Here is a 22,083-nt window from a genome sequence, read left to right as displayed (position 1 = left end):
TTTAGTTTGCTGTACAACTGTATATTTATACTAATAATAATAAGGAATGCTTCCACATAATCCAGCCTGAGAGAGACAGAATTCCACATTTTCATTTACCTGGATACACTAGGCTGGAACGGATGACGTAATTGACAAATATATGTTCATTTGAATACTACATGATGATGTGTTCCAGAGTGTGGCTACGTGCGTACAGCTGGACGCGACCAACATCTGCCGTTGAACGTGCTATCGTCAGTGTATAAAGTTGGCAGCCATCTTGGAATGGTGGGGTATAGTGTTGCTCAAATGTAACTCTGTCAATTCAAAACATATCTGTTACAATATAACTCATGATATGACGATGTGGACAAAAGGGCTCGAAAAGTAAGCCTTTAGCGCCGGACTCCGTGATGATGCGAAACTAGTCTTTCACTACCCTTGACTCGGTTTACCCTATCGCAGCTTGACAACAGTAAGAAACCGAAAAGTGACGTAAGACTGATTCTAGTATGGCTGCCGTTCAAGACACAAGCAATGCCGGCTGCTTCGGTGTGACTGCAGGCTTTCCGTTCGTCGGTCGTTTGTGACGGGACGCGCGCAAGGCGTGTCAAGCGTCGGCGCCCCTCCTCTCTCCTTACTGTGTGTCGGGGCAGTTGTTGGCTCGCGGCGCCGGGTCTGCGTTAGTGAGCGCGCGACCCCCACTGCCCTGCACCCCCTCACTTCAGAGGAGCCGCCATGGCTGGGCAGCAGTTCCAGTACGATGACAGCGGCAACACCTTCTTCTACTTTCTCACATCCTTCGTGGGGCTTATCGTCGTGCCGGCCACCTATTACCTGTGGCCCCGGGACCAGAACTCCGGTGAGTACTCCCTCCCGATAAACGGTGTAGCGAGCATCTGCAAAGTCAGGCTCCAGGGATGATGGTTGATTACCTCTGTTACACTTGCTGTTATCGCCGGGTAGTCCCAGCTCCTCCTGTTTCCTCGTGTGCCTTTGGTTATTGAGGCCTCCAGGGCAGGCAATAATGTTCCTCCTGGACTGTTCGTGTTGGGGGGCTGTAAGAAGGGCTACCAAACGTGTGAATCTGTGTTTTGAAGTAATTTGAGCCATCATTACTAGCCAAGAGTGAAGCTTCTGGTTCTTTAAGTGACCGACCCGCCACCCACTTTCCATTCAGTTTACTCCAGATGTGCAGCAGTCCCTGGACATTTAAATACACATTTCTAGCTGTATAAGCATTTGTGTATTGCGTCCCTTGCTTACAACTGTGGCAGCCTGAGAGCCGTGGTCACAGTGCCCCAGGCTGCGAGGCTGCAGGAGTTTTTGAAGGGATTTAATGCATCCTTGTGTGACGCGTTGCATATGTATTTGGTGCCCATTTCTTTTTGAGTGATCCATGGAGAAGTGGACGCATATTTCTATATTCGTTTAAATGTGTAAGTCGCACGTCTGAAACATTTTATTCGTTTTCCCTGTTTCGAGCTATGTTATAGAAAGGATACCATAGCAGCTGGAAAGATTTGAAACCTAACTTGCACCGAGCGTCCCTGCAGTCAGTGTAATTGTACCAAGTCAGTGAAGTGCATGATCGCCGCTGCTGTGCTGCAGCACCCTTTAACAATCGTCCCGCTGTCATGAAACCCAGGGACACCTTACAACACGCAGGACGTTCAGGCTTTCAGCCTTGTAAAAGAAGACCTACATGCACCCATTCGCTTTTCCGTTTTGCAGTTGGTTGGTGACTTTAGGCATTGTGATCTGTACTCTTGCATTCTTTGTAACTCGGGCGCATTGTCCTTGCAAAATCAGTACATATCTGCATCTGTGTTAGCAGTTTGAGGTTGATTCAGGTGGCTATATTGTTCAAGCTTTGCTTTCCGTACACCCCTTCATTTTTTTTTCCTGTGCCATGTTAATTATGTCGTCCCTTGGGCTTACAGCTGTTAGCGTCTTTGATTGTACCACGAATGATCCGCTTTCAAATCCGGTTGTGAAATTCTCTGCTGTGATCGTGCTGAATCATATTTTTTTTCGTTGGGTTTGTACCAAATTTGGTGACAGCTACATTTTACAGTTCTTTAGTAGAACGTAATTGTGATAAATCAGCTAAAAAGTCACAGTCCTCGTTTAAAAGACATGTTTTTCAAAAAAAGAGTAAAGATGAGCTAATCTTTAAGTATGTGACGCCTGGTAGGATTTAGAGTTTTGGATCATGCTATTGGCCATACTTGCTTATGATTTTTTAAAGTTGGGGTTTAGACACGTTGGCAGGTAGGATTAGAGCACCCATTAACAGTTCCAGCCTCTGTCCCTCATTAACGTGTTTTCACCACTATTTTAAACCGTTTGGTTTTTCCTGTCAGTAGCTGTGGTTTTGCAGTGTTGGTATACCTTTGGTACTGGTGCTCGTGCTTAATATAACATTGTATGTTGGAAAGCACAATCTTGAGTTTACAGAAATTTCAAGCCCTTTAACACACCATCCCGAAAGTATGCCCAGCATACACCCTCAAGGACAAGATTCCCTCAAGATTTTTTGGATAACCTCCTCTAGTCTATATAATTTTCATTATACTTGGATCCATTCATGTGGTTATTCCGATGATTTTTTTTTATGGACCTACTCTAAACACGACTGCCCTACACTTTATTGACTTGCAGGCAGCGCTGCTGGCCTGGACTTGGATAAGGGTTTCCACTTATGCACTGATTAGGAAGTTCACGAAGCCACACTAAAAACGTGTTTTTAAATCGGTTTCAAATTATTCCTTTGCTATTTTCCGTCCTTATACACAGGGCAGCTTGAATTATGCGTCAGGGAAGCATCAGATTATGCAGCATGTTGATAAATTATGGTTCAAGGAAAGGCAATTTATGCGGCATAATGCAACACACTTTTTGATAGTATGACTTAATTATTTTGTGGTTTTTACACATGGTACTACTTTCTGGGTTAAGATTTTCTCTCATTAGTACCAGTTTAACAACCAAATGCAGAAATAAGCAACTGAAAGAAGACCAATTAACCTTTGCGAAGGGCACACAAACCCAGTTGGCCACGTTTTCAGTAACTCTTGGTCCATTTCAACTAGAAACACATTTTTAAAAAAAATTAAAGTCTGCATATTTTGAAGCTGATGTATTATGTACAAAATGGGGCAAATTCATAATTATGCAAAAAAAGCTGCGGCAGTTGAATCACATAATTCTACAGGGCATGCCTCTCTTCCACATCAATATGTACTCTGAAGCAGAGCGGGTGGCATTTATTGATCACATTATAAATCCATATGCCCATGGATTTTGGAACCGTCGTATGTAGGGTGGCTTAATTCTCCCAGATGTGTGGTGACCCAAGAAACAGTATTCCCCTCCCCCCAGATTTTAAATGGAAACTTATTTTCAACAATGGTAGACGGACTTTGCGGATCCATGATACATATCACCTAAGTCTTCCTGATATGTTGTCACCCGAGGAGCAAACTCTGTTGGGGGCTGTATCACATATGTTTGTTAATTATTATTTGTTAATTATTAAATTGCAGTCATTGGGGTGTTGTGCCTCTCCTAAAATAGGTCTGTTTGTCAAACTAGGGTGCCAGCAAATTAAGGGAAGGCCGGAAATAGTATTTAAAGTTAATGTTGCTGCTGACCCGTCTGACTTGAGAAAACAGTGTTTTCAGTAGAGGCTCAACACTTACGTGACTGCAATTAAATAGTTTGCAACAAAAAGCGGTCTCGGAGCCCCCACATATTTTGCTCCTGCAGCATGATTTCAGAAAAGCACGTTCAGTTACTGTGTTTTAAATTCACTGTCTTTGTTAACATTCCAGACAGAAACCATGCCTTTAAATCATATGTGGGTGTTTGGTGTAAATGGGAGAGCTGATGATGTAACCTTACAGTCTCTCAACTGTACCATATGTGATCATGGACTCAAATCCCGACTTCCCGTTTGACGAAATTGTATGATCCTCTGCCTATCGTTTTACTTCACTTTGTATTATTTTCCTTAACCGTCAAGTTTGAGAGCACATTGAGATCATTCATTACAGGATGTGCACTCACTGAAAATGTGGCTAATAAAAAATTATGTAGCTTCGTATTTAATGACAGTGTGTGCTAGATAGAGATCATGAGAAACTGACACACTTTGGGCAACTTTTAAGCAACTAAGAAGTGTTGTAAAACATCCTGTTTATAGTCTTTATCCTTTTTTGTATGTCATTTGTTACCCCAATAGCATCTTTCATTTTCTCAGCTTGTGCTTTGACTCTTAGTCAAGCCAGACCCCTGGTTTAGCTTTCCCCAAGGATGTCTGTGGTGATCCGGCCCACCCCCTCAAAATTGTAGTATCCCTTACACCTGTGCATATGTCCTTTCCTCCCACCTGATCTCTTTCTTTGATTTTCGAAGCCCACCCATTTGTGCCCCTGGAATTGGCAGACTTATATTTTCTTAACATGAATGAGGTTTTTAGTTGTTGTGTCAACAAGAACGTTGGGGGAAAGGGAGCTCTTCTGGTAAAGCAGCTGTTTTTGTGGATTGGACTGATGCCATGACTTTGTTACCTTTTACTTTCAAAACTGAAAGTTCAAATAATTTACATATTTCAACCTGAAAAACACTTTATTTTCGATTTGTGACTTCTTGCCCCCTTTCACTGTTTCATGCTGAGCCGCAAGGGAAAATCCACAGTAAGTAAAGAAACTCTTTCAATTAGTACAACCGTTAAATTGTACTACGATCATTTAATCCAACATCACAAGCTCCTTTAACTGCAGCAGTGCAATGTCTTCTTTACTGTTCATTTGTTAGCCGTCCCACCACATTTAACCGTGCTTTCTATTTGTCTGGAAAAACTTGCAGTGTTTAATATAATGTAGATTTTCCTAGTTTATGACGGAAAGTCTTAATTTTATTAAAGACACGGAGGCGAGTATTATGCGTTTCTCTTCTTGCTTTATTAACACAGCAGTCAAGAAAAAACTACAAATCCCATGGTACCAACACAGGGAACCAATGGGATTAAAAACTTAGTACATAACATATTGACCAATAGAAACACCCCTGTGCCATTATGACGTCACTTGACTGCAAGCAGCCCTCTTTTCTTGCGAATGAAGTCAATTGTAGAATAGTAACGGAAAAATAGAACAAAGAATAAACAAAGCCATCAGGAAAGCAAAAACATCGGAAGAAAAATCCAAAATCCTACAAAGGAAGGAGTGGTCCATTAAAACAGGAGAATACGATCCTGTGCATGTCCTGAACGAATTCTTCTCAAAGTATGGAGAAAACGTACTAGGACCCTGGTTGAGCGGCTGGAACTGTCGCTGAAAGAAAGGAAGGGAGAAACAATGTTTAAACTAGTGGTGGGATAATACTCGCCTCCGTGTCTTTAATAAAAGTAAGACTTTCCGTCATAAACTAGGAAAATCTACATTTTATGTCAAGAACGGAGGCTCCTATTATGCGAGTTCAAAGCATATTAATTACATTTAATGAAACATCATCAACAGGTTTACAATAAAAAACTCTAAAGGTATTGTCATTAGACCAGTCTGCAGACTTCAGAATATCCTCTAAACGGGAACCTGCCCAGAAGGCTTTGGAGGCCATAGCCCCTCTTGTAGAATGAGCTCCAAATCCGGAGATATCGATACCCGCTAGGGACATAATCCACCTAACCCATCGAGCTAAAGTAGGAGACGAAACCGGTAGATAGGGTTTCCTAAAAGAAATAAGAAGCTGGGAGGAGGATGTTCTGAAATCTGCAGTTTTTTGTTCATACACTTTAAGACATTGGCCCACACATAATTTGGGCTGCTGCGGGAAATAAGGATAAAAAACTGACGATAAACTGGTCTTGGTGCGTCTTACAACCGAAAACAGCACCCCCGAAGGGGTGAACTGTCGGTTGGAGACGTCCAGAGCTTTTACATCTGATAAACGTTTGATGGAAACTAGACACAATAACATTGTTAATTTAGCAGATAACATTTTTAGAGACAAAAAAGGATTATCTGGTAATGAAATCAGATATTTTAGAACAATATTAACGTCCCATAATTGATTATATTTGGGTAAAGGAGGTTTGGAAAATTTTACTCCCTTTATTAATCTGCATACCAGTGGATGTTCGCCTATCGGTTTGCCATGAACATGTATATGGTTAGAAGAAATAGCCGACCTATAAAGGTTAATGGTACGGAAAGCTTTACCTTTACTAGCTTCTGCAGCCAAAAAATTAACTACAAAAATTACATCCGCTGAAAAGGGATCAAGGTGCCTTCCCAAACACCAGCTGTCCCATAAAGATCAGGCTGATTTGTAAGCTTTCTTTGTCCCTGGGGCCCAGGAATTTGAGATGTATTGGGAAGCTTCTGACGAAATGAAAGGGAAAGATTGGGAATTCCTGAGATCTTCCAGGCTGAAAGGGTGAGGATGTTGTCTACAATGAGGGGATGAGGACGTTGGAAAGGGTCCAGCAGTAAGTCTGGGAAGGACGGAATTAACAATGGAAAATCTATTGAGAGTTCCAGGAGGGTAGGGAACCATACCTGGGCCTGCCAGAACGGTACAATAAGGATAAGAGAGGCCTGTTGGCGTCTGGCGTGAGCAAGAACTCTGTTGATCATGATAAAGGGGGGAAAGGCGTAATTGAGGGAAAGAGACCAATCTTGTGAGAAGGCATCTGATGCCAAAGCTAAGGGATCTGGGCGCCAGCTGTAAAATTGGGGAAGGTGAGTGTTCAGTCGAGATGCGAACAGATCTATGGAAAAAGGACCCCATAAGGACTGAATCTTGTGAAAAATTGAAGGGTGTAATCTCCAGTCGCTGGAGTCTCGGAGATGGCGAGAATGCCAATCCGCGACTGAATTGAGAGTTCCTGGAAGGTACTCTGCATGAACCGAAAGATGGTTTGAAAGGCAGAATTCCCAAAAACTCTTGGCCAAATCCGCTAGAGGTTTGGATTTTGTGCCTCCAAGATGGTTTATGTATCTTACCGCAGAAATATTGTCCATCCTGAGGAGTATTGCGCAATGCACTTTGTGTTTTGCTAGGCTTCTGATTGCAAAGGAGCCGGCAAGCATCTCTAAACAATTGATATGCAATTTGGACTCCTCGGAAGACCATGTACCTCCAGTCGAGATGGGACCACACCGGGCCCCCCAGCCTAGACGACTTGCATCGGACTCTAATACAAGATCTGGGGCTGACGGAAAAATACTTTTCCCGTTCCAAGCATCTAAATGGTCTATCCACCATTGAAGTTCTGTGCGGGACTCCACGTCTAAGGGAATGAGGTCGGAATATGAAAGACCCCTCCTCAAGTGTTGGATCTTTAGTCTTTGAAGAGAGTGGTAATGGAGGGGACCTGGAAAGATTGCCTGAATGGAAGAGGACAGAAGGCCTACTATTCGAGCCAATGTCCTGAGAGATATGAGAGAACTGCGGAGGACTTGAAGAATCTCTGACTTTATGGATCTTATTTTTGTGGAAGGTAGAAGCAGGGTTGCCGAGATAGAATTGATTTGAAATCCCAGAAATTCTATGACCTGGGAAGGTACTAGGAGAGATTTTTCTCTGTTTATGATGAAACCTAGATCCTCTAGAAGGGAGCAGGTTGTTTGTAAATGGAGAGGGAGAGATTGGGGAGACTGACTCAAAATTAGAATATCGTCTAAGTAAATTAGGAGCCTTATGCCCTGGGACCTTAGAAAAGCCACCACGGGTCTCAAGAGCTTGGTGAAGCACCAAGGGGCAGATGATAGCCCGAAGGGTAGAGAGGTAAAGTGCTAAGTCTGGTCGAGCCAGTGGAACTGAAGGAATTTCCTTGACTCTGGATGTACAGGAACTACTAAATATGCGTCCTGTAGATCCAGTCTGACCATCCAGTCGTTCTGAAGAAGTATATCTCTGAGGTGGAGAATTGTTTCCATTTTGAAATGTCTGTATACTACAAATCGGTTGAAGTGTTTTAGATTGATGACTGGACGCATCTTTTTGTTTTTCTTTTGAACAAGGAAAATTGGGCTGGTAAATCCGAAAGGATGAGGTTGGGTGATTGAAATTGCTTGTTTTTGGAAGAGAGAATTTACTTCGAGAGATATTAGATGAGTCATTTCTGTGGAAAACTGGGGTAGAGGAATGTAGGACGTTTGTATTGGGGTAGAATAAAGGTCTATGATGTAACCTTGTACAGTATTTAGCACCCACACATCTGCAGTAATTGTTAACCAATTTGAAAGAAAATGGAAGATGCGACCCCCTGTTGGAAAGAAACCAACCTGGGGGCTTACCTGTGGGATTGGTGGTTTTGTTGTGTCTGAAGGATCTGGCACGATAACCTCTGCCGCGTTGGGGGTAGAATTGAGGTCTAAAGTCTTGTTGGTAAGAACCGTAGTACCCTCTGGAGCCTTGGGTGGCGGTACCTCGGCCGGTAAAGCGGCCCCTGCCTCTACCGGCCCTGGCAAAAACGCGTTGACTGAACATCTTTCTCATGGACTGTTGTGCCTTGTCCAAGGAGGTGAATGTAGCAACATATTTTCCGAGGTCTTTGATGAAAGAGTCTCCGAAAAGTTGTCCTTCGGTGTGAGTTTGAGGATGAACCGTTGCCAAATTAATCAATTTTGGGTCTAATTTTATAAGGAGGCCCTTGCGTCTCTCATGTATAAGGGAGGCATTAGCATTGCCCAGAAGGCAAAAACAACGCTGTACCCACAACAATAGTTCTTCAGGGTCTAAAAAGCTACCATCTAGTCTGGCCGTTTCAACCATGTCGAAAATTCTGGTAAGTGGACCAATGACGTCCAACAATTTGTCCTGACAGGACGACCATGCCTTATCTACCCCTTTGCGAGGGTCTTTACCTTGCTTATTGAAAAAGGTTAGCATCTGCTGATCAATGTAAGGAGTAGAAGTAGCCTTGTGAGGGAGCACTGGCCGAGGGCACTCTGATTTGAGTTTGGCTCTAGTTTGTTTATCAAGTGGAGAAAATAATTTTTGAGCCACGTAACGACCAACATGGTCTGCAGGGAACCATTCTGTGGAATTGGGAGGAAGAATGTGGGAAGGGTCGAACATGGGGAAACCCTCAGCATCAAAAAGAGGGGGGGGGAGAAACAGAGGGAACTTTAGGTTTTTTGGGAGGAGGTGGTGAAAAAGAATCAGTATCGTCTTTATCAGAGGCCACGTAGTCAGAATCCGCATCAGGGATATCTTCATCGGAGTCTGGAGTGGAAACAGTGGGCGTGGGGAGAGAAATATTACGTTGTTTAGCTGTCCGTTTCAATGAGGGTTTGGGGACCATATTATTATTCTCCTTGGCAGGAGCCTTGTGAGGAACCGCGTCCTCTGTCATGTGTGAGGTGAACTCACTTTCCATTTGCGTCAAACCCATAGGGTTGACAGGCTGGCGTAGACTGCATTCCCCCGCAGACTGGGCCGAAGATTTAGATAAATTTGAAAAGTTTGACTCTAGGTTCTTTGAGAATTTGTGCATAGATGACGCCATTGCCTGTTGGACAGAGTTTTTAATAAAGTTCTGAAGATCATTTCTGATTTCTTCTATATCACTGGGTACACCTTGTTCCCCAGAAGATGTATTATTTTCCATGTCAGGGTTTCCTCTTTCAAATTCTCTAATAAGAAGGAAAAACTCCTGAAAATAAAGGGCTTGAAATAATAGAAATTGCCTTCTGGCAAAATTCAGACAACCGGGGGTTAATGTGAAAAGAAACTGAGGCTGAACTAATGAGGGAAAACAACCCCTCCCACTCGAGGGCGGGCTAAAGAAAGGTGTTGCCGATAGCAGACGAGGGAGATAAGGGAATCCCTTGTTTGCGGCGTGAAGACGGCTGTTCCGGTCGTTAAATAGCGGTAAGGAAAGCGCGAGTTGAAGTCGGGGTCCTCGCGTCAGGAAAAAAACCGAATGACGGTTAATTCCTAGATGCGAGGGAAACCCCGAGCGCGTCGCGCGCGCGCAGCGCGCACAAAGCCGTTTGTCTTCCTGACCTCGGAGCAACGAAGTTGCTACCCGAGGGCAGAAAAAACGAACGTGAGCGCGGGGAAGCGCTTAAAGAAGGAAATGCGGCAAACTTGCCGACAACATAACATTTGCAATAGGAATTAATTCGAATATGACACACAAATATATTATGAAAAAACGTCAATAGCATCGGAGGAAAGAAAAGTGAACTTATCTTGACTGCAGCAGCAAGAAAAGAGGGCTGCTTGCAGTCAAGTGACGTCATAATGGCACGGGGGAGTTTCTATTGGTCAATATGTTATGTACTACGTTTTTAATCCCATTGGTTCCCTGTGTTGGTACCATGGGATTTGTAGTTTTTTCTTGACTGCTGTGTTAATAAAGCAAGAAGAGAAACGCATAATAGGAGCCTCCGTTCTTGACATAAAATGCATTTTTTTGGCAGACACTTACAGGTTTCAGCAGTAAGTTTTGCTGCATGAAAAAGTACACAATATTCTATGGTAATCACATTTTAACCCTAGTTAACTAGTTCTTGTTTCCAGATCAGAAATAAGCCTTACAGAAAATTAATTTGGTTGATTTATTATGTTGGTTATTTTGCTAAATGTTTACATATGTGTTAATAAGGAAATACTACAAGACATCCATTAGTTGCTCAGATTATGCATAGAGTTCATCACTGTTAAGGTGATCAAGGGCATGTTATATTTTTACCTCATCCTTATGCATTCAAGGGGCTACATTTTATTCTTTACCTCTTCCCTGATAACTGTGTTCCTTGCTTTCGTTCCCTCTTTTTAGGCCTTGAAACCTTTTGTTTCCCAATAGTGGGCTTAGAGGCCACCTATTGCTTGCAATTGGCTTGCTTCATTGTCTCTCATTTACTTGCTTCGTATTGGTCAGCTGCAGGACTTCCTTCCTCTGTGTGTTTGTCCCTCCCTTTGAGCATAGGTGCATTACTTGTGGCCTTGCACTGCTCATTTTTCAGTTTCTTTCTTTTTTTGACGTTACATTTTCTTTGTGTTTAGCCACTCTACCAGATTGCGCCATCCTCAGCTGGTTCCTTTGTGTACTTCTGCCTACCTGCCCCTCCTACGTGTTCCTCTCTATTGCCCTCCCAGTCCGTTTTGATTGCCCCTACCCTGCTCTCCTTTGTCCTTGTTGTTGCTTGCCTTCAACCCTCCTTCTGTGGCTGGTTGCCCTAGCCCCTCCACCCTCCTTCCGGTGTCCATCAGCTTGCCCCCATCCTCTAGTGTCCTTGCTCCCAACCACTACCTTCCACCCCTGTTGTCCGCATTGCCCCTGACTTGGCCTCTTTCCGTACTGGGGAATCATAGCGCTTTTTAAAACTTTTTTTTTTTTTTTACTTTGTCATGTTGTGCAGCTTAGGTGTACAAAATGGCTAAAAGACATTGACAAACTCAGTAGCTTTCTTGTAGTCAAGACCTTGTAGTATCTCAAATAGCGTTGAAACGTTGTTAAAAAGACAATTAGTTCATGTAAAATATCTGTTTGAGTGGCGTAATTCTATTATATGGTAGACATACGTTGCCACTAGATTGTTGGACCTGGACTTTCTGTGTTGGCAATAAGATTGCTTAACGTTGTTACAAGGGCATGAATGAGACTTGATAACGTAATTGTTGTGCATTAAGGGATGGTTTATGATAACAGGCAGAAGTAAAAAAAGGTTCCCAATATAAGTTTGTGCGACCATTGATCTGTTTACCCCTGCATGGGGTAAGATTGTTCGCTGTCTTCAGCGAACATGGTTGATTTCTGTTGTTTCATTTATATGAGGGGATATGGCACTTAACTGGCATGCATAAATGAAAATGCTATGTCGATGTTAATACAATGCTACTTTATGTATTTGAAACATTTATCAAATGACAGTCTGCAGTATTAAGTTGTTAAATTGCTAACAATAATTAGCCAGTGGGTCGAACTGTCTCGTTGCAAACTTTTATAACTCTTTTACAGTCTTACGTAAATTAGTGATTGTGAGAAAACACGTTATCTAGGCACAGCAATACGTGCTGTCTTTTCCCCTGAACGCGTGCCGATATGTTATTTTATTTGTATACCCTTTCTGTGATCACTTGGAAGCGATAGTTATGGTGCCAATTGTACTCTGGTCAATACAGAGTACTGCTTGGCAGTAATTGTAATTTTGTAGTATCTTGTCTGGAATGGACCATGAAATGATAGTTGTCATCGTTGCTGGTCAGCACTTGTTTTATTATTGTCAAATCTAGTTGTTTTAGGTGCACTACATTAGTTAAGTTAAAAGTTCCGAGTATCTGCACTGGGGAAACGTTCATGTTAAAAAGTCAAACATGGCTTTCTGTTTTTAAACGATCAGTCTGGCTTGATTAATTTCTTCATGGCAACAGTGCTATGGTGTAGAAAGTGTCTTGGCTATTTAGATAGCTCGGTAATACTAAAATAGGCATTTCATTGCTAACTGTTTGTGAAATGCCTAATATCTTTCTGTCCAGAGCTTCGGTTTCCCCCCTCCCAAACCCTAGTGTTCCCCTTCATGTCCATTTGCATTCTACTGCTTGGGGTGACTTGAGCAATATGGAAGGAGTGCCAGCCACAATGACATAAGTCAACAGACTGCGTCATTTTAAATGAAGCCGGGTTTCTGAGTCGGTGATAAAGTACTGCAAGCAAAGCTGCCAAATTCGCTTCAGCAAAGCTGCCAAATTTGCTTCAACAAAGCTGGGGTGCCTCTTCAGGGGAGAGGTTATTTCCTGTTTATTGTATTGCGGAGCCAGTTACATTTTGCTTTTACACCTGCACATCGTTTTAACCGCCCAAATTTGTAATCGTAATCCTCGCTTTCCCCAAGGATCACACCAATGGCCTTGACGACATCTGCTTCAGTTTGTCCATGTTGTGGAGAACGGGTGCAGTCTGAGTGGCGTACTCCACCGTTCTGCCTGAAGCTTAGATCTGATTGATAAAACACATACACCTCGTTTTCTTCAGGTAACGGTGTAGATTTGTATCTCAGTGCTGTACGTTATGATGCTGAAATACATTTGAAGCGTATGAAGTTTAATTGAGGTTTAAAAAATAATTATTACTTTTTCACTTGTGCTGCTGCTCTTTACTAGGACCACATGCATTGTACTGGCGCAGAGGCAGTACTCTTCTGGAATCTAATTTGCACCTGTCTGTGTACAACACGCAAGGCAGGTAACAAATGATGTGCTCTGTGATCGAACTTTGGCATTCATGTATAAATGACTTCTATGACAGTAATAACAGCTGTTTATGTCGGACTAAGCTGCCAGACTTAAGGACCCTGCATATGTTGAGGTTGGCTGCATCATACATGATACTGTTATTGTCCTCTTCTTTACCTCGCCAGTGGAGTCCACCTGCATTCTTCTTTGTTGATGATTACGATAGTGAATGCTAACATGTTAGGTTGTGCCCAGCTGATCCAAGGGCGTTGCTCTTCCACGAAAGCAATTTTATTTAAACATTTCAGATGCACTACGGAGAAAGTAGACAATATCCTTATGATTTTAGGGACGTTTGATAAGGAGATATTACTTGAATTAGGTGATATTGCCGTTCCGGTCGACTGTTGAATGAGGTGTTGCAGCAACTATTGAATACTGTGTGCTTATGCTACATCTGAGATAAGAGGGAGAGGATGATGTCCTTGTTAATTTTGGTTCTTTTAAAAAGATGGAAATCTATTCATTGGATACAAAACAACTTTGACTTGGAGTACCATTCAAGGAAACACACGTGAAAAGTATCCACACTGATGAGAAAGTGGTAGAGGAAATATGAGTCCAAAGAGAAATGAACTGGAGTTTTGAGTGGACTCTTTGGCCTATGTATACGTTTTTGGATGCCAGCTGAGTAAGTGCACCCAGGTGTTTGGGACTTAAGGGTGAATCTTTTCTTTTTATTCTTAAGCATTGTATCTACCGATAAGCGAAATCCTCCTTTAAGACTGTGATGTCAAAGGGTGAGACTGATTTATTAAGATTGCAGTTTATTGGAGCGATTATTTAAAATACTGAAGTCAGATCAGCTGGTATTGCTTTGTGCCATTGGGTGACAAAAGCATAATCGGTCACTAAATTGACTGGAAACAGTGGCAATAAGTAAGCATTTAAGGTTGTAAGTTGTAATACCTTATTTGGGATAGCCTTGAGTCAGGAGCAGAAACCGAAGGTGAACAACAGTCCACACATAATCTAAAATCTCATTTATATTTCAGATAGATAATGTTAAATCTTTAGGTAATTGTAAATGGCCTATCGCGATTCAAAGTGAATGAAGCATCAGTCGTTTTTAATGTTTCCACTCTACCGTTTCTAGGTGGCAGATATGACCGAGAATATACCCGGAAAGGACGAGGTGGAAAAAACACAAGTTACATGCATCTCGCAATCTCGGGCCATAGTCTGCAGAGCCCTATATATTTTACAGGTTTAAACAGCCTGAAATGTTATATCAGTGTTAAGGGTTTTAGCCATCATCCAACAATGGTTATAATATAAAGCATTCTAAACATACACAGTACGATGCCTCCACACGAGGCATGAAAACCGCCATAGAGGCAAGTGCCAAGGGCACTAATGAAAATCATAAACAAGTCAACGGTCACCTATTGGCTTTGCCTAGATGAACTGTAGTTAAAATCATAAGTTAAAGAGAGGGCTAGTTCATGCCAGTCAGTCGAGGAGATGTCAGAATTGCGTGGCTGCGTTTGTACCATATAAGCACATTTTGTAGCAAGCTAAGCATCTGCTTCAATTACATATTTGAGTCAGTAATCATGTGTGCATTTTATCCATCTGGTTCAGGTTGCAGAGGTCGAGAGTGGGGCGAAAGGCAAATTATTGGTAGGAACAGCTGCGCTCTTCAGGCAAAGAAGGGATGTAACATTAAAGCAGGGCTTGGCCACGTCTGTGGAGGAAATTGCTGATTTTACCTACAGCTACATGTTTGCCTTCATCCTCAGACTGCTGAACTGGGTCCTGTTCTGCATTTAGCTGCAGTTCTCCTATCTCAGCACCAGTACATAATAATCTGGTCTCTGCCTATCTTAATGCTTGGTGCAAGCCAGAGATTAAAAAAACAATTTATTTTGTAATATTTTAATTAAATCTTGTATTTTTAAAGAGTCGGGGAGTGTTATTTATTATAATGTTTCGATTTTGTGCGATCTTGAGGAATGGAATATAAAGTTGTGTCCTGAAAGAGAGTTACTGAGTTCAGCCATTGAGCAACCTATAGATCCCTCTGTTTGCTATTAGCAATTGCCGTTGGAACTCGAAGACATCATACGCTGATAACCCTAGGAGCAGAGAGTCTCACGCTGTGATTTAAGCTGCATGGGAAAGCAGTAAATCATTAGCTTTGTAAGTACACGTTAACTCCTTTTTATAAGTATAACTGTTTGATGCAGCAAACAAATTGTATGAAGGACTTTACATTGCTACTTTACACCCAGATTTGTTATCTTTTTAGGATGCCAAAATATGACCTCACTGGGGCCTTTTGCCTTTAGCTTCTAAACCCCAAGGCATCTTTGATTTGTGGACTGTTAACCTGAAGAGACTTTTTTCTGCGCCTGAATTGAAAGTTAAACGTTATGCATGCAGACCTGCGGGGAGAAAGCTAAGCCTGTAGCGTTCCAAAATAGGAAGCATTGACAAAGCCAATAGGTCTGGCACCGCCAACTTTCTGGCAATTCTTGTTTTGTTTGGTCATGGTTTTTGCAAAACTCATCAATCTAAAAAAAAAAAAAAACAAACATTTGCTACAGCCAAAACCGATTTTTGGTCTCCTAAAAAAAAAAAAAAAAAAAAACACACACCTTACCATAGACCTCCATGATACTGAAGGGAACTACTGTGGATGTGTCCCTTGCTGTAACCAATATTGAAGTTGGCCAATGGCTGAAGTAGGCTGATACATTGCTCCTTAATGCATGCTGGAGAGAGTGGAAAACAAAAACCTTAATCACACCAACCACAGACTAATGGATACAATCTGCCCGAAACCCCAATAAATAACTGGTATACACATAATTTTAGTAAAATCAAAAGGTCTTGGCTAACACAGATCTAAATAAGTCAGTCAGTCTGGCACTGACTTCTAGACATTTGCCTTTGAGAAAGAAGGAAAGTGAGAAGGAAAGAAAGGAGGAAGTTGAATGAAAGAGAAGGAAAGAGGACAGTAGGGCTGAAAGAAGGTGCTAACGAAAGACCGTAAAAGAGAGAAAAATGACAAAGAAGGAAAAAAAGATTGAAAATAAAGAATGAAAGAGTAAAAACGAGAAGGAGGAAAATAAACAAGGAAATAAAGAAGGGAATAAAAAATAAAAAAAGAATGAACAATGAATGGGAAAGAATGACAAAAGACAAGAATGAAAGAAGAGAAAGGAGCAAGGATAGAAAGAAACGTGTGAAAGGAGGATAGCTTAATGCAGAACAATGTCAAATGGACACAATCTGATTTACAATGCTGTGAAATAGCGTCAGAAAAGCAAAACCCTCAAAAAAAATTTGCAACAGAATCGAGCTGCTGTTATTTCAGTCTGTAAACACAAAGACAACACTAAAGTAGTTATAAAGTAAAAACAACAAAACACTGGTACTGAAGGAAACTAGCTTGTGTGCCGATGTGCTTCTTGTGGCAGTCACTCCAAGTGAAGGTAACCAGTGGTTTCAGTATTCTGACCCACTGCTGGATGCTGTGTACTGTAGTGGGAGGAAGCAAAATGTGATTGACACAACAGCAGATTAGTGGATAAACAAAGGTCGCTGAAAGCCCTTGTTTCTAAATATATTATACATATTTTAGTTAAATCGAAAGGTCTTGGCTAACGCCAGACCTAAAAATGGAAAGTCCGGTGCCCGCACACTACTACGCTAAATATTAGTCATATCTGATTACAGTTGGGCATAGGTGTATATATTCCATAAATTATGAAAGCCGTATTGGCCTGCAGTTGTACACAATGTTGCCATAATGAAGTATACATGAAAGATGAAAACCAGTGCTCCTAGAGACGACTTGTGAAGCATAATTTGTTTTCTTTCTATAGTGATTGTGTTCACACAATATTCCATTTATGTGGACAAAGAGTCATGGTTCGTAATTTTGAAATGATTTAAAAATGCAGAAAATTAATCATACACAACACTGCACATTGGTTATTAAGAATTATCGTTTGAGTTTTTACACTCATTGTACTTAATGAGACTAATCGCTGAATGAATGGACAGTCTTGTTAGATTTTGCTATGTCAATGGGAAACTCTGGTCATGGATCTCGTGGTGTGTTTGTGGGTATTTTAAATAAAGTTTAGGAAATGGCAGATAGTATGAACAACGCTGCTAAACAGAAAAAATGTGGCCCACCCGTAACGTAAGGATGGGCTGATAAATGCATTTGATTTGTACATCAGCCATCTGAATGCCAGTAACTTACATGATTATGGCTGTGACATCTGGAATTGACAGGTGTGGCTTTCAGTCCCAGATAAGGCCCAAAAAGATCAGCTGGCATTAGACCTGAACCTTAAAGAAAACAAAAAGTAAGTGTTGTGTGTCTTAAATTAAACAGAAAATGTGTGTGTGCGCGCATGTGCAGAGGTGTGGAATTCTTGCAGCCTGACGCCCAGGACACATTGTTTGGGGTCAAGGACAACAAGTTTATTTTGTCCCTAGGACAACACCCTGCAGCACAAAGCCTTTGGTTGCCAGCTTACAGTACCACATTATGGCACAGGGAAAGGCAATGTCTGCAGTTAAATTTGAGTCCTAATGTTAATGCTGTTCAATCTTGTATTCATGGTTCATTAATGCAAAGTCTTTATTATAAGAGTGAGCGCTCTAAAAAAAATGTAAGCTCGGACTGCACTACTGAGAGTAGTTTTACTATAAAAATGTGTACACACGTTTGCAAAGTTTAACAATATGAAGCTACGTATAATGCTCACAGAATGCTCTGAGTAGATGGAAATATTTTAAGAAGCTTGAAAGCAAGTTTGATTGTTTGATTTCAAAATGAAAGTTTCACAAAAAGGCAACTAGGAAAACAAAGTTTTGCTAAACTACTGTGAAACTTTAGGTACTATTTCTTTGAAGCATCATTTAGTCAAATGTGTTGATGCATGCTAAACTATTCATAATGGAAAATCAGTGTAATCATTTTTAACAAGATTATGGGACACATGAAAAAAAAAAAAAAGCATTGACAAAGGCAAAAGGTACAACACTGGTGGTCAGCCTTTTGGTTTTGTCAATGTGTGTCTTGTTTTAGTAAACCTTTACTGCTCTGGGGTATACTGGGTCCACACCATTACAACAAACATTGGCAAAAAGAAAAAAATATTCTTTGGTCTCAAAAAGCACACATTGCTCAGTAGTCCCAGGCACTGAACAAAACGTCTTTTTGTGCAGATATGCTCCTTGTGAAAAAGCAGAATGCTGCCACACACAGCGAGGCCAGCTGATTGATAATTAGATAGTATTTTAATGAAAACAAAAGGTCTTGTTTAAGGTCAGACCTACTTAGGCGCCCACATTTTAAAGAGTGTCACAAAAGTGCATCCATGGGATATGTCATTGCATTAGCGCAGTTTTATGGCTTTCATGAATTCACAAGAATTTACTGAAGTAGGCCAGAACTCCTAGAAAATATTTGTAAACCTAATTTTAACACAAGCAAATATGAATGTGTAGATTTGTTCATTCAAGCATGTTGAATGTTTACAAGTTCACTTTCCTCCAACCAATTTTTTCCCCGACCCTGGAAGAAGTTTTACTTCTGCCTTTGTCAGGTGTAAATTCCCAACCTTTCCCAGTATTGCAAAAAATCAGAGAAACTGGTGAAAACCCCCTTAAAACATGCAAGTGAGTAGGTTTCCACAGACTGAAAAGGGCATTCCATCCTTGGAACTATTGCTCACCACTACTTCCAACCCCAGTGTGTGCTCTGTGGAGAGGTGGCATATAAGGAAATTGCTGCCATCATTTGTCACCGCACTAATTGGCACCAAAGGGACAAGTGAATTTTTTTGTTTTTTTTTTGTTTACAGGACAAGTAGATTTATGAAGCAGCCTGTCCCATGGACAAGTAGATATTTTGTTAAATTCCACAATGTGTGTGTGTGTGTGTGTGTGTGTGTATGTGTATATATACACACACATTTCACTGAAAAAAACAAAAGTTACTGGGACGTTATAGTTGGGAAATAGTATTAAAAAAAAAAAACCCTTAGATATTCACTGAAAAAAAACAAAGGTTACATAGACATTATAGTTAAGCTGAGATTTTACACACAATAACAACATTGAAAATCAGCTGTTAAACTTAATTATTTCACGTAGTTAAAAATCGTGCCCTAGAGCAAGAATAACTTGCACCTTTGCCATGAACAGTTCTCATCAATAATTTTACTGCAGATGTTACAGTGATATGATCAGTGATGTAATATCGTGGGTAATTAGCAGTGCATGGCGAGGGCAGGAGTTAGAGTTTCTGCGGGTAAAATCTGAACCGAACTATAACATACCGTCCCTGTAACCTTTGTTTTTTTAGTGAATTTTAAAGGTTTTTTTGAATTCTATTTCCTAACTATAATGTCCCTGGAACCTTTGGGTTTTGGTCAGAAATTTCTAGGTTTTTTTTTTTAACGTTAAGTGAGATGCCCATTGCAATGAACGGTTGGGAGACGGGGGAGGAGTCAGACGAAGGGCCTGGCTCCCTAAATTCCTTATTTATTGGAGTATCCTCCGTAGAAAATCCTTAAATTTTTCCACTTCAATTCCATCAAGATGACATTCAGGGATGGCACACTTTTGGTATACGTTCAAAATGTTAGCAGTCTAGTTGCTCATTAGAACACAGAAAGCTGATGATCACCAGGGAGTTAACTGGCAGTCTGCTTCTGGTGTTGAAAGTGTAAGTTTTAATAAAATAGATGAGAAAGATATTTGAGAACTCATATAAAACATGGTAATTATTTTTCTACACACTAACCATTTTTTATATGACAAAAAGAACCTGCTCATTTTGTTCCTTTCTAAATTATTGTTTTAAAGGTTTACCAGTTTTATTCAATCAAGATGGACTCCCGTGTGCCACACTTTTGTCATAAGTAAGGCTGTTAGCGCTCTATTTGTTCTTAGAACACTGAGAGACTGCAGTAGAACACAAAGGAATCAACTGACAGGCCACTCTTGTTGGAAGTACATGTCTTACTGAGAATGTCTGAATTCATTCTCCTATGCCTGAGAAGGATCGTGTTAATTTATAGAAAATGTGCTCTTATTTTAGCTTCTGGAGCACCTTCCATAACCTCTATGGGAAAATCTTAAGCAAACAGTTTTCTCTCAAACATGATTCATAAAATCCCAGCAGGGTAAAATCACCTTAGAATACACAATTCCTAAAATTAGTATGGTATCATCAACAACTGATTTATATTGTAGCTGAATTTTGGCATCACCCTATATACTTTCTCCTTTTTGTGACCCTAAAAACATGCCTTTCACTACAATGCATTTCAATGGGGTGCTATCATGTATATTGGTCTCAAGATAGCTGCCATCACTTTCTGGTTGAAGTGCTGACAGCCAATCATATCTCACCATGAGATCTGTGCTTTTCTGCCTAGATATACACATTTCCTTTTCCTTTTATTTCTCAAACAATACTGAATGTATTTACCCCAAATAACAAAAAGCACTGTCTCTGGACCAAGAGCTACCTTCCTGCCAAGGTTGGTGTAATTCCAACCAGCAGATCAGACTGTAGTTGTGTCTGAAATCTCTGTGGGGAATTAAAATGGGAAACACATTTTTTTGACCCCGCCCCTCTTTTCTCATCCCCGCTTGACGGATCATCCCAAAACTTTACATGCACAACAAGATTCTCGGGTACACTTGATATATATTCACTGAAAAAAACAAAGGTGACAGGGACATTTTAGTTAGGTTCTTAATTTCCTCGCACAAAACCATAGATATTCAGCAGTTATAGTTATGGTTAACTCAAGTAATTATAACTCGCACCCTCTCTGTGCACAGTTTTCTCATCAATGATTTTATCGCAAATGTTGCAGTAGTAATATCACTGATGCTGTAGAAGGTGTCATCAATGATGTAATATGTGGAGTATTTAGCTGTGCGTGGCAAAGGTGCAAGCTTTAGGCCATTTGGGTGTTTCGCAGGTCATGTTTTAAAGCTCATTTTTAATAAAAATAAATATATATTACTAAAACATGATGTGGTAGTGCACTGTTGTTTACAGACAGCACATCATCCATTGAAATGGCCTCAAACTTTCCCACTGGCATTCACTTTCACTGATAAAACTACATAGCGTACAAACAGTGTTTCAATATCTGGTTTCAGCAAATATTTATCATCTGCACAGCACCAAGTAAAGTGTTCTAATTTATTTCCATCCTTTTAAAATCTTTGTTTCTATTACACTTCTGAATTAAAAAAAAAAATGTTTTCCTAACTGCTGATATATTTTGAAACATTTTTTTTCACAAGCTGTTTAAAAGTTTTAGATAAAAACTCCTGTCTTACAGCCTTTATAGTTACTCATTTCCTGTACCCCAGTAGATTAAGTTCACTTTACAAAATCCTCTAACTTTGCAGTTTGAGAGAGAAAAGTAAACAGCAATCTGTAGGATAAAATAAGCAGAAATTTGTAAAAAGACAAAAGGAGACATTTGACCTCCAGGTTTGAAAGCACAGCAAACGTGACTGTATGAAAACAACATTTAAATGCATCTTCATTGCTCATTCGTTTTCTGGATGAAAAGAACAACTGTTCTTTGCCAGATCAAACTCTTTACACAGAACGGGCCACGAGGCCCTTAGCATAACTCGCCCTGATAAAATCTGAGTGGGCAAGTAGATTTTTAGAGACCTGGTAGGGGCAAGTTTAAGGGAGTTAAGAAATCATAAATCTGGAATACTGTGATGGAATACTGGCAGGCTATTCTAAGAGACAGAGGTTTAGAATGTAAAAGTTCTACCTCACATTCAGGTGTGCTTATACTTTGAAATGATCAGCAGGTTAGTACCAGCAGA

General features: G+C 40.7%; 1 protein-coding gene across 1 annotated transcript in view; it reads left to right on the top strand.

Moving 5' to 3' along the window:
- Positions 1 to 467: 467 nt before the first annotated feature.
- SEC63 (SEC63 homolog, protein translocation regulator) overlaps positions 468 to 22,083 on the top strand; it is a 620,356-nt gene continuing 598,740 nt past the window's right edge. The window contains exon 1 of the mRNA XM_069235447.1: positions 468 to 844. Coding sequence (XP_069091548.1) covers positions 721 to 844 — 124 coding nt within the window. The 5' untranslated portion in view covers positions 468 to 720. The remainder of the gene's footprint in view (positions 845 to 22,083) is intronic.

The sequence above is a fragment of the Pleurodeles waltl genome, chromosome 5 (assembly GCF_031143425.1).
Source record: "Pleurodeles waltl isolate 20211129_DDA chromosome 5, aPleWal1.hap1.20221129, whole genome shotgun sequence".
Taxonomy (NCBI): domain Eukaryota; kingdom Metazoa; phylum Chordata; class Amphibia; order Caudata; family Salamandridae; genus Pleurodeles; species Pleurodeles waltl.
This window is presented reverse-complemented; position numbering and strand designations above follow the sequence as displayed.